The sequence below is a fragment of the Aquarana catesbeiana genome, linkage group LG06 (genome assembly GCF_042186555.1).
Source record: "Aquarana catesbeiana isolate 2022-GZ linkage group LG06, ASM4218655v1, whole genome shotgun sequence".
Taxonomy (NCBI): domain Eukaryota; kingdom Metazoa; phylum Chordata; class Amphibia; order Anura; family Ranidae; genus Aquarana; species Aquarana catesbeiana.
In genome coordinates, this window is record NC_133329.1 from 363,712,735 (window position 1) to 363,726,593 (window position 13,859).

Below are 13,859 nucleotides of genomic sequence, written 5' to 3' on the forward strand. Positions count from 1 at the left end.
AAAGTAACTCACTAACAGCAGTGCTGTTTAAATAAGTATTAAAACGTATTTGCAGTGGATTCGTAGGGTCCAAGCACAGTGACACAATATCATTTAATATACCCGACCAGTATAAAATGGCATAATGTAGCCATATACAAATACATACAATAATATATATCTTAGGTCAGTATGCTCCCTTAATATTCCCAAATGTCAGTCTTTAATAGCGTACATTAAAAATAAATATTGGAACTGAAAAGGATATTTTATTAAAAAATCTCTTTGAATAACCAAGACAAATGTAATTATTCTTGTGCTGAGGAAAATAGTTGGTATTTTGATTTCCTAAAATCCAATTGCATGGCTTAAAAAAAAATTAATTAAGAACATATTCTTTTTATCAAGAATTATACTATGTCTCTATGGTAAGATTATTTTCAAAAATAGTGTATTTCTAAACACCATGCCTTTAGCTCACTGCAATAAAAAGAAACATTTGGGGAAATGAAAATTGATAAATAATGTTATACTAGTTTATTTCAAGGAAAAAAACCTTTCCTATGACAACATAAAAAAACTCATACATCTATTTGAAAGATTAAATTTAGCCCAGGAGAAATGAAAACACCAGGAAACATCATTAAAACTGAAATTCTAATTAATTTGAAAACTTCACGTTTGCTTTTTTTTTTTTACACTCTTCAGAAGCTGTGATGTGGAATTTTTGGCAAGAATGAGAATTGTCTTGGTGTACACACATTTAAAAAATAAAAAAATAAATAAATAAACAAAATGTATCCCATTTAAGTTGACAGCCCTTTTTCAATTTGGCAAATTAAAACTTAACTCCCAGCAGATATAAAGTATGCAAATGAATGTACAAGGGACAAGCTGATAGGATGAGAGAGTAGAGCAGAACAGCTCCTATATATGTATTTCACCTGTATATTTATCCGTTTGCCCGGAGTTTAGCTTTTTATTTAATTTAATAAAGTGCACCTGTCAACATATAAATATAAAGTAAATATTGAAGTTACCATAACAACATTTTAATGGTTTACCTTTGTGGTCATTTTTTTTATTTCCCTGCAGGCAACTATTGTACTTAATCTCAATGAAATTGTGAAATACGTTAGAGAATGCAATATTGCTGTTCTCATTCGGTTTTTTTTTTATCAGCATATGCTTATTCAGACTTATAGAAAACAATTTTGAGTTAAAAAAAATGATCAATAACTTGATATTCAGGACATAGTGGTCACCTGCAGTGTGCTTTGTGGAACAGGCTTGTTTATACATATGTCCCAAAATCAACCAGGTTCAATTTTGCGTAGAAGTGACAGGTCCACTTTAAAGCAAAATGATGTTACATTATTAAATTAGTTTTGGCCTTAATAATTAATACATGCCTGGAAATAGCTTGCATGTATGTATATTTACAATTTCTATTCAAATGATAAATAAATCTTGATTAAAACTTTGCCCTTATAGTTACCCATTCTTATGAATGAAGTACTAGTTTAAAAAATATGGGGGAGAATAATGCCCCTTTTTTTTTTTTTTTTTGATTATACAATATAAAGTAAGAACCATGCCATAAAACTATATGCAAAATATGCACACTATTATTGCATGCTTGATGTGATACTACATGCCAGTTAGTATTACTTTAGTTCTAGAAAGACCATAAAAACACATTAGGTCTCTTATGAAAGCACTATATATACAGTACAGTCCTGTCTACAGTCAGACTTAAAAATGGTGCCCCATATAGATTTCCTACAAAGGCAACAGGAGCTCAGCAAGAGCTTGTACAGTTCCTTACGTATATTTTGATGAGTTTTTTAAACCCATTTTTTTTTTTAAATAATACCTAAAAGTTTGTTATGTAAATCTGTCTGAATTCATTTTTCTTAATTTAGGTGGCAAGTTCCCATCCATCCTGCCCCCACCAGACAATCTTTGAAGTTTCGGAGGTAAATCCGCTACCGACTGGCTCATAGGATCTGAGATCATCTTAGTGGTTTTCATTACCAGTTTTTCTTCCGAATTACCCGGTACAGAACTTATTCGTTGGAGTTTCATGGGCAAGTCACCCATACTGTAAGCTTTCTCTGAAGTTGTAGAACTCATTCTGAGTAATTTTCTTGGAAAGTCCTCCCTGCCAGTCATTTTCTGGAGTTTTGAAGGCATTTTTGTGCTAATGTCATCCAGGCTGTCCAGAGTATCTACAGAATTATTTTTTTCTTTGCTGTTACCTACTGCTGGTGCTATTATTGGTGAAGATATGAGAAGCATTTCTTCTTGTTCTTTGACACTGTAAGGTGCAGTGGGAACCTCAAAAGTTGCATGGAACTGTGAGTAGTCTACTTTGAAGAATCCTTCTTCTAGAGAAATTACAGGGAAAAACCGATGACCCCAAAGAACTTCATCCTCGGTGTACGATGTCCGGGCTTGACAAGTCATTCCTAGAAGCAAAGAAAATAGTTGAACATTAGAAGGAGTGTCATGATCCATTTAACCATAATGCAGACTCTTTAAAGTTAAATGGACAGTATGCTCAACATTTTGCATAATCAAATGAAATACATTTTATATACAGTATATACTATGCAGGCTTTTAGTTTAACTCTGTACAATGTACAGTATAAGCTAATACAGAGTTTATTCTTGGCTCCTCCTATTAACACAACCTTAATAACTTTTTCATGTCCTGTATTTGTATAGGACCAACATATTATGGAGCACTTTACAGAGTACATATAGCCATTCATATGAGTCCTTGTCCCCTGAAGGAGAACATAATACATGCCTCTAAAGATATTAGAGAATGTTCACTCAGTCTGGATGTAAGAACATTGATAAGTTTGTATGTCCCTTCACTAGCCTGGCCAAAGCTCTCTGGCTGAGTTGATTCAATGGGATGGATCACTCATCTTTCCTGAACATTGCTTGAATCCACAGCACTTTTCCCTCTCTACTTTATGGGTAAAGTTCATAGAAAGATCTTGCATTAAAAAGACCATGCAGCACTTAGGACACCATGCACTCGGAATTCAAATTAAAAACTGTATAAGCACCAAGTCATGCTAGTCAAGGCTTTACAGACTTAAAGTGGAGCTCCAAGCTCCTTCATAAAAAAATTAAAAGTCAGCAGCTACAAATATTGTAGCTGCTGACTTTTAATATTAAGACACTTACCCGTCCATATATTCCAGCGATGTCTTCACCCGAGCTGATTTTTCAATAGGTTCTCGGGTCATTGCCATTGCCATCTCGAGTAAGGGAAACCGTCAGTGAAGCCTTGCAGCTTTACAGCTTGTTCCCTGCTGTGCATGTGCGAAGTGTGCTGTGCTTTGTGAATGGCCGGGCGGCAGGGGGATGGAGGAGGGGGGCCAAACTTCCAGATGAGTTTGCCATGGCAAAGTCAGTCAGAAGTGGGAGCGGGTACCTGTCAAAACCAGGTACCGCTCCCCCCCTGAAAGGTGCCAAATGTGTCAGCGGAGGAGGGGAGAAGGCAAATAAGTGGAGCTTCCCCTTTTGGGTGGAGCTCCTCTTTAAGGACTCGCTCTTCCTGCCCCCATGTGACAGCACTGGTCCAGGCACCAAGCAATAGCACTGTAACATACATGTAATATATCCACATTTCCCCCTTTTTCCCTTTAAAATGCTTCAGGTACAGAAAAGAACCTACTGATCTTACCTTCCTGCTGTTAACTGACAATTATGCCTCTGACATACAGAAAAACCAAACAGTGTTGTCCCCCTTGCCTGAGTTCTTCTCTGCTGAATTCAGAACTCTGTCAATTGCTATGACTCTCTGGCCCTTTCCATATACATACATTGATTTCTTTCCCAGCACAACGATGCCGCTGCCTTGAATACCAATAGCCTGCCCACACACTGTGTATAGGGAGACTGTGTGTAGGGAGAAGACTGTACGGAGATGTAGTTCTGGGGCATGCCTATAGCAATAGGAACTGTGTTCTCAGCAGCCTCTTCTATAAGCTTGTTGATGACATCACAGGTAGTAAAAAGGTAATGCTGGGACATGCTTTTGAGGGGGGAAAGGGAGGTTTTGGGGGTAAGTTTGGGTCAATCCTATCCAAATCTTTTACACTCATTTACATATTGAAGCTAGTTTGGAAGAGAGCCAATTACCTGACCAGTATGTTTTTCAAATGTTGGAAAATAAAATGAGGCAAACATATGGAGGAGTCTGCAGGGCACATTATGTAAGCTAACAACCGGTCACCCAGAACAGATATAGCCAGTTTGGATGACTGGTCTCCCCAACTGGAAATGCTGTCTCAAGCATAATTAGAGGCTGCATTTTCTGATGAACCAAAGTTAAAGGAACTAGGCCCTTTAGAACAACTTTAAGCAGATTTGCTTATTTTTTAATCCAGGTTATAGGTAGAGCCATATGGACTCTGTGATTTAAAATGTTATGTTAAAATATTATTTTGCTACTTTTTCTTTATAGGTTTAAAAAGACAAGACAAGTGGATCATTGTTGAATTACTGAGCCTTACGATCTGTAGTGTCTTTTTCCATCCATTGCATTGATTTTGTGTTATTTCCAGAAGAATGATTGCAGTTTAGAGACAGGCAATGCTTTTGCAGTATAAAATTCCTAAGACTTGTGTTTTTAAAACATTTCAGTCATTGTTATTGATCCCATGGTGCCTTGCTTCAAGATTACAGTTTGCTGCAATCTGTGAACATAATGATTTTTTCTGTCAAGCAGTTTCAATGTTTTTTAATTGCAATACAAATTTGTATATATATCTTGTAAATAAAGTTAACTCAAAGTAAAAATCAGGAAATATTTATATCAAGTACTAATACATTAAATATACAAGATATATAACAGAATGTTTTTGAGGATGTCTTAAAGTTGCCAATTATATATGTATTGTTAAATTCAAAAAGTTCACAGTTTAGCTTATTTATAGGTATTTTCAGGGCAAATGTTTCTTTTTTTACTCATGAAGAGCTTCAAACCCTCCTATATTCAAGAAAACCCCTCAATTCAAGAGAAATTATCCACTGAAGTCCTTATTCCTTGAGATTTCCCCTTGCATTATTCCTTGGTTCCTCCTGTCAACCTCCGCATCACTACAGGATACAGTCATGAAGTGGAGATTTGGTGGGAGACACTGGGACCAAGGAGAGTGACACACCTGGAAGTGCTGGTTTCCCATCAATGGAGTATTTCTCTAGAACGGAGTGGTGTCCTTGTAGCACAGAAAGCAGAAAAAAATAAGTATTTAGTGACTTGTTTTGCAAGCAGGCAGGCCTGTTTAAGTTTTTTTTTTCTATAGCAACAGGTTGCTTTCAAGTAAAACTGTGGTTAGACTATAGACCAGTCTTTCTCAACCAGGGTTCCTCTAGAGCAGCCATTTGCAACCAGGGTTCCTCTAGAGGTTGCTAGGAGTTCCTTGACCAATGAGCAATTTCTTCTTCTTTTAAGATAAGTTCCCACTAACACAAATGATCTTTTTAGCTATCTGTAAAAGGTTGATTCTTCCTACTAACCACACATTTAAGAAACATTCTTTTCCCCACTGACCATCACACTAACGTACATTAAGTTATGGATATAATAATTATTAGCAGGGGTTCCTTAAAGAATGTAAAATTAAGGGTTCCTCCATGGTAAAGGGTTGAGAAGGGCTTTTATAGATATTTAAGCATGGGAAGAAAAAGAGCCTAAAGGGTTATCTACTGTCTGGAAATAGATATACATGCATTATTTGTATGCAGTCATTTTAAAGCATTTGCTGCTCATTTTTGACTGTCTCTGTCTAACTGAAGACTCCACCCAACACTGTATGAGCTGGAGATGACGCTCCATCCCCCCTCCCCTCACAGAAGTGCACCACCAGCCAGCTGCAAGTGTTAATCATGCATAGGCTTTATGTCATATTATCAGGCTAAAGAGTATATAAAAATGTATCTTTTTCCTGTAAATAATATACAAGAATTAGAGAGTACCAACAAGAAGTATACATGGGTTCCATCAGATCACCATTACTGACATCCCAAATATATACCAAATTTATCTAAAGACCATTACAAGGAGACTTTCATGGTACTGAGTTTAGCTGAAAACATGTACTTTAAAAATACAAAGTATTGATTTGGGCATCATCATAAAAACATGTAACTATTGACCTCCTGTGCTATCCCACCAAGTATCTATTACAAATAATTGACACAAAATAAATGTATTTTACTAGTCAATAATTTCAACTCAATTCAGCACTATTAAAGTCCAGCTGTAATGGCCTCAAAATGAATATAGTGTACAACAACTAAATACATTTACAATGAACTTTGCTTTTTAAAATAATAGGCAATTTTAAGTAAAACATAATAAATTATTTGTTATTCATTTTTCCCCATGTATGCTAATTTCAAATATGTGTTGCTATCATAATTCATTTTTTTTGGTTCACCTCTTTATTTCAGTTTTATCCAATTATGGATACACAGAATTAGCAAAATGCAATGTGGTTGATTTACTAAGACCAGAGAGTGCAAAATCTGGTGCAGTTGTGCTTGTTAGCCAATGGGATTATACCTTCAGCTTGTTCAATTAAGCTTTGACAAAAAAAACTGGAAGCCGATTGGTTTCTATGTAGAGCTGCACCTGATTTTGCACACTCCAGTTTTAGTAAATCAACCCCAATAGTGTACAGTATTTGTTTACTTGTAAGGCAAAGAACCAACAGCATCCTGAAGCTATACAAGGCCCCCTTTATCAAGGTCATGAGCAACTGCCAACAAGTAAGTAGAAGATATATATATATATATATATATATATATATATATATATATATATATATACACAAACACACAGGAGCATCTCATAAAATTGAAATATCATTGAAAAGTTAGTTTATTTCAGTGATTTAATTGAAAAAGTGAATCTGTGGGGTATTGTCAATAGGAAGATGAGAGACATCAGACCCAACAATGCAGATGAGCTGAAGATCGCTATCAAGGCAACCTGGGCTTCCATAACACCTCCGCAGTGCCACGGGCTGATCGCCTCCATGCCACGCCACATAGCTGCAGTAATTCATGCAAAAGGAGCCCCGACCAAGTATTGAGTGCATACTATAATGTACATGGACACACTTTTCAGTAAGCCAACATTTCTGTATTAAAAATAATTTTTTTTTATTGGTCTTATGTAATATTCTAGTTCTCTGAGATACTGAATTTGGGGTTTTCACTAGCTGTAAGGTATAATCATCAACATTAAAAGAAAGAAATGCTTGAAATATATCACTCTGTGTTTAACACATCTATATAATATACAAGTTTCACTTTTGAATTGAATTACTGAAATAAATTAACGTTTTGATGATATTCTATGCACATGTATATATGTAAATAAACAATATACAGTTGCGATTAAACAATCACTTATGCATTTGTATTAATAACAAGCCAGACAATGCTAGCAGTATATAGTTCTTTTCTTAAAATAGCCATGTCACTATAAGTAAAATTAATGTATTACTGATAATAATATAGTGGAATTTATTTATTACTTTATGCACTACCAGGGGCTGACATTAAGCAATTATATATTAACAATGACTTTTTTTCCCCTTACAGCACTATTGCTGCACTTTCTTCATATGGTTGTGCCATAATTTGCACCAAAAGCCATATTTCATGCGGGGGAGTAACTATGTATGATGGGCCTCATAGCAAAACCATTAAGGACAACTCTCTAATCTCAAAGGCAATTCCTCCAGTGGTACATATACTAATTGCTTTCATAGCAATTGTGTAGTGCAGGCATGGTAAACGGGTGTTTTATGGGTTGCATGTGGTCCTGCCCATTTTGTTTGCATCCCTCAGCCAGTTTAAACATTCAAATTGAATACGGCCCTGGGCTGTTCTCCAGTGGAAAAAAAGCTACACTTCCTAATGTAATTTTTCAGCTGAATACTTCATAAAATGCTTACTAGATTTTTTCTTAAGATTGCATTGTAAATGCAGCTGTTACTGTAATGTTAATTAACAAAATAGTGTCTTTTTTTCTGTAGGAGCAGCCCTTAGTAGTAAATGTGGTTGCTTGCAGATTTATTAAATTCAATTTGGCCCATTTTTTTCCTTTCTGTTTGGCAGGGCAGAAGTAAAGATCTGCATAGTATGTATACTTTAATTGAAATCTAAATGTATGTACCAAATGCTATCTGCTAGCTGAATAACTTAGTGTATAGCCACACAGCTCTAGGGGCACCCTGCAATTCTGCACTCTATAGCAGTCAGATGCTCTGCAGTTCTTATTTTGTCCACATGCGCAAAAATTGGAACACTCTTGAAAAGTAAGCCATTACTCTTTACCAGTGGTGGTTGGTGTTTTTTTTTTGGGGGGGGGGCGGCAAACAATGCACCCAACAACCACATCTTCCCCCATGGGTCAGTCAGTCAGGTTACTGGCTATTCATTCGCTATTGTCACACAAGTGGGTGGGCTCAGGAAGCCTATTAGAGCCTCTGGCTCTAATCACATGCTTAAAAAAAAAACATTGGAATTCATGCGGCCGGTGCCCCGCAACTAGATTAAGGGGCTGGATGCATAGATTGGGGGGGTGGGGCGGCACCCCTGCACCCCTAATGGTTGGGTCACCGCTGCTCTTTACTTTTTTAAGCTTTACGATTCTGAATTGATAGAGGAGGATACTACTTAAGTAGCCAAAAATCAGACTTTTTAGGCATGGAAACAATGGAGAACTGAAAAAATATATAATTTATTAGAAAAAATACATTATACAAATACAATGTTCAAAAAGAGATAAAAAACATGAAAACTGATACAGTCAGTACAGTGAGCTCTTGTGCGTCTACGTGTTTCGCCGTGAGGCTTCATTTTGAATTGATGTCGTATGACGTCTATCACATTGTGCCACCCGTGTGTGTCCCCGGGGGTGGACAATCGGTGGTGACACAGCGCAACACAAACCAGGGTAAAGAGTTGAGGATGTTGGCTCTTTACCATGTGATCAGCTGTGAATGGACATAGCACATGTAAACAAATGACAGTTATCGGCATTTCCTTTTCTCAGCTCTGTCACTGTCTAAGGAAAGAAAAGCTGATAACCAGCTTTCCAGTTACAGGGGACATTTACACTAATCATTAGTGCCCTGATTATCAGAGCAGCCCCATCAGTGCAGCATATCAATGTCCATCAGTGCAACATATAAGTGCCTATCAGTGCAGCATATCAGTGCTGTCTATAAGTGCCCATCAGTGCCGCCTTATCATTGCAGCTTCATCAGTGCAGCTTATCAGTGCCACCTCACCAATGCCCATCATTACCACCTTATCAGTGCAGCTACATTAGTGTTCTTCAGTGCAGCTTATCAGTGCCCATCAGTGTCACCTCATCAGTGCCACCTCACCAATGCCCATTAGTGCCACTTCATCAGTGCCCATCAGTGCAACATAGCAATGTCCATCAGTGCAGCATATTAGTGTACATGAGTGCAACATATCAGTGCCATCTATCAGTGCCCATCAGTGCCGCCTTATCAGTGCATCTTATCAGTGCCTATCAACGCCACCTCATCAGTGCCCATCAGTGCTGCCTCATCAGTGCCCATCAGTGGAGCTTATCAGTGCTCATCAGTGCAGCCTTATCAGTGGCCATCCGTGCAGCCTCATCAGCGCACACTAGTGAAGAAGAAAAATTACTTATTTTCAAAATTGTATAACAGAAACGTAGAAAACATTTCTTTTTTAATTGCCTGTTTTTTTTTTTTTGTTTGTTTAGCAAAAAATAAAAAACCTAGTGGTGTTTAAATACCACCAAAAGAAAACTCTTTCTGTCTCCAAAAAATTATAAAAATGTTGTATGGGTACAGTGTTGCATGACCGCGCAATTGTTTGTGAAGCTTAGACCAATGTAAGTATGTATGTGCCATACCTGTGGGAACTGGAAATCACTGTAGTAGATACCACTACTATAGCGATCTCCACTTGCTTCCAGGTCCCATGCAAGAGGTCAATTGCGCTGCATGGCTGATGGGAACTTTTTGCCTCTACTCAACGAATGCAAAGTATTCTCTGATTGGATGATTTGGAGAGGCAGGACAGTGACATCACAATCTCTACCTCATCCAATCAGAGAATTCTTTGCATTCATGCAGTGTTTTCTGAAAGGTGTCCATGCCAAGTGAGTGGCCTTCTGTGTTCAGTAATTAGCAGGGTAGCCACTTGACACGTGACCTGGAAACTAGTTGAGATCACTGGTGTAGCAATGCCTACTCCAGTGATGTCCAGCTTCCACGGGGATCCCACAGGTATGACACATACTGTACATACTTGCACTGGTCCAAGCTGGTCCAAAGTAACTATGTGATAATTGCCAGACCTAAACTTAAAGTGGAATTTCAGCTTGATTTTTTTTTTAAGTCAGCAGCTACAATCACTGTAGCTGCTGACTTAAAAATCAGGTAGTGGGGTCCAGCGCTGTCTACACCCAGTTCTTCTTAGTGCTGTAAGCCATGGTTGCCACCATCCTTGATATGGGAACTGGTTTGTGGCTTCTTGAGGAACTACAGTTAACTTACTACTGTGAATGTGTAATGCCGCGTACACACGGTCGGACTTTCTGGCATACTTGGTCCGGCTCACTTTCTGACGGACTTTGTCCGCCAGGTGTGCCGGACTTTAAAACGGACGGACTTGCCCACACACGACCGGACTTTCCGGCGGGCTAAGTCCGCCCGTCTTTCCGACGGACTTTCGCCGGAGTTACGGCGGACTTTCAGAATGAACGGACTTGCCCACACATGGACAAGTCCGTTCATTTTGAACGTGACTCAGGTGCGACGGGACTAGAAAGGGAAGTCAATCTTGCCGCTTTTATCGGCGAGACTGACACCTTGCGAGCCCCGTCGCGGGTCATGCCAGGCCCTTAGGTCTGGTATGGATTATAAAGGGAAGCCCCTACGCCGAAAAAACGGCGTGGGGTCCCCCCCTAAAATCCATACCAGACCTCGATCCGAGCACGCAGCCCGGCCGGTCAGGAAAGGGGGTGGGGACAAGCGAGCGACCCCCCCTGAGCTGTACCAGGCCGCATGCCCTCAACATGGGGGGTGGGTGCTTTGGGGGAGGGGGCGCCCTGCGGGGCCCTCCCACCCCAAAGCACTTTGTCCCCATGTTGATGAGGACAAGGGCCTCTTCCCGACAACCCTGGCCGTTGGTTGTCGGGGTCTGCGGGCGGGGGGCTTATCGGAATCTGGGAGCCCCCTATAATAAGAGGGCCCCCAGATCCCGGCCCCCCACCCTATGTGAAAGAGTATGGGGTACATGGTACCCCTACCCATTCACCTAGGGAAAAAGTGTCAATAATAAAACACACTACACAGGTTTTTAAAATAATTTATTAAACAGCTCCGGGGGGGTCTTCTTCTGGCTTCGGGGGTCCCTCCGGTTCCTCTTCTCCCGGCGTCCGGTTGGTTCTTCTCCGCTCTCTCCGGCCTCTTTTCCCGGTGTTCCAGTTCTTCGGCCAGCTCCTCTGCTGTCTTCAGGTAGCTCTCTTGCCAGTGGAGGTCTGGAGTTCTGGGCTTCTTGTCTTCTCTTCTCTTCTCCAGATGTTGACACGAGGGTCTCTCCGGCTGGACTGCTCTCTGAGGGCTCCATTGTGACTTATATAGGCGGAGACCCCGCCCCCTTATGATGTCACAGTCCCTGAGCATGCTGGGACTGTGACGTTTTAGGGGGCGTAGTCAATATCACCCAGGCTTTCCGTCGGACCAGCACACAGATGAGCGGACTTTCCGCCAGAAACTGAGTCCGACGGAAAGATTTAAAACTTGTTTCAAATCTAGGTCCGGCGGGCTTTTGGGAAAAAGTCAGCCGGAAAAGTCCGCCGGAGCCTACACACGGGCGGATTGTCCGGCAGACTCTTGTCCACCGGACCAAGTATGCCGGAAAGTCCGCTCGTGTGTACGCGGCATAAGCCCACACAGTGCTTTTTGAACGGTCCTGCAGCTTCCTGGGACATGTGAAGCATCCCAGGAGGCTGCCGGAGGGGAGAGGAGGTGAGGGAACAGGACAAGGGATGTCCTCCTCACCTAGGCAAAGATTGCAGAAGTGGGAGCAGATGTTGATAAAAATCTGTAGTGCCCCCCCCAAAAAAAAAACAAAACTGTGATTTAGTTACAGGCTGGTTGGGGGGAGCAAACAGAGGGACTTCACTTTTTGAGTGAAAACCTGCTTTAAAATGTAATTCATTAATGTATTTTTTAAATGGAAGCAGTGTCAGTTTGATCTGGTCTTAGCCTCTTGCAGTAGCTTTACAGAAGAGCTCAGATTGGAAGATGGAGAAGCAACACAAAATGCCAATGCAGTATATGGAGCATGAAGATATGAAGAAGTGATATCTTTTAGAGGAGAGTGGTAGAGAGATGAGCACATCAGTCTGCTGCTTCTCCTTTTACTGTCCAACCACAGGGTGGGAGTGAGACCTGTAAATGTTACTGAACTGCTATATAGAAAAATCAGGTTCCTGTTCTGCTAGCCAATGCTTTGTGGTATGAGCTGTGCAAATCCCAGGACAGGATGGGCATAAATACAAATATATTGACTTCATTTTATGTATTTATTCTGTGTATTTAGCTGTTTGCTTTGAGTTCAGCTTTAAGCTCTAACATACGAATGGCCTGATAATTGATTCCCACAGTGCCGAAACTCTTGGCAAGTTTACAGCCCATCGTTGCGACCAACATTGCTGAATGAGTGGCTAAGACTCTTTTTAGAGCTCAGAATATGAAATCATTATTTTTAATTCTCACTGATCCTCATTATTCTCGACAAGCACAACTGTTTACCAATGAACTCTCTAAACACGTGGGGAATGATTTAGGAATCAAACCTTAATCAAGCATAATGTTTACCAAAGATTAATGTATTCCCTCCTGTTCTCTGCATCCATTATACACTTGTTATCTGCTACATGCCATGATAAAATAAATACAGATAATCAATGCTATAATTGACCTGGTTTATCTCTTGATAGATCCCATCTGTTGCCCTCTCCAAAAAACGTTCATTTGCATCATTCAAAGGGAAACTGATGATGATGTTGAAATCAAGTTTTTTTTTTTTTTTTTAGGCATAGGCTTGCAACCATTAAAGGTAGGTAAGTAGAGAATAAAATGGCGATCATTGCAATATTTTATGTCACACTGTAGCGGTCTTTAAAATACACTAAAACATTAAAAAGTTAGCCAAATTATTTGTATAATGTGAAAGATCATGTCATGCTTTAAAGTTGCACACACTCGTGGAATAGCGTCAAGCAACAATACTTACAAATCTCCATAGGAGACGCTTTAAACATTTTTACAGGTTACCTGTTTAGAGTTACAGAGGCAGTCTAGCACTAGAATTATTGCTCAATTTCTAATGATCGCGGCAATACCTCACATGAGTGGTTTGAACACTGCTTACATATGTGGGCACGACTTAAGTATGCGTTTGCTTCTGCACTCGAGCACGGACGGATGGGGTACTTTAAAAAAAAAAAAATGTCCTCACTCGACTTCCTGTTTAGTCATCAACCACACCGGATCGTTTCCAGGTTTACCGACAGCTTCGGTAAGCTTGGAAATGACCGGAAAGCGGCATTAGGGGGCACCTCTCCCGCCACCTAAAAAAGTGATCCTAGGGCAAATCCTAGGACAACAAGTATGTTACTGGCAGAATCATATAGAAAAAAATAGAAAACAAATTCATCCACCACTTCGAGAAACAAAGGCTTTTCAAAGGCTGAGTCACTATTTCATGCATCATTTCCACACCTATATTATACTTAGCTTTGCAAATTGAACCAAAATGAT

General features: G+C 39.8%; 1 protein-coding gene across 1 annotated transcript in view; it reads right to left on the reverse strand.

The window, feature by feature from the left end:
* Positions 1 to 492: 492 nt before the first annotated feature.
* Positions 493 to 13,859, reverse strand: part of KCNJ3 (potassium inwardly rectifying channel subfamily J member 3) — a 341,313-nt gene continuing 327,946 nt past the window's right edge. The window contains exon 3 of the mRNA XM_073634135.1: positions 493 to 2,450. Within this exon, the coding sequence (XP_073490236.1) occupies positions 1,867 to 2,450 (584 nt within the window). The 3' untranslated portion in view covers positions 493 to 1,866. The remainder of the gene's footprint in view (positions 2,451 to 13,859) is intronic.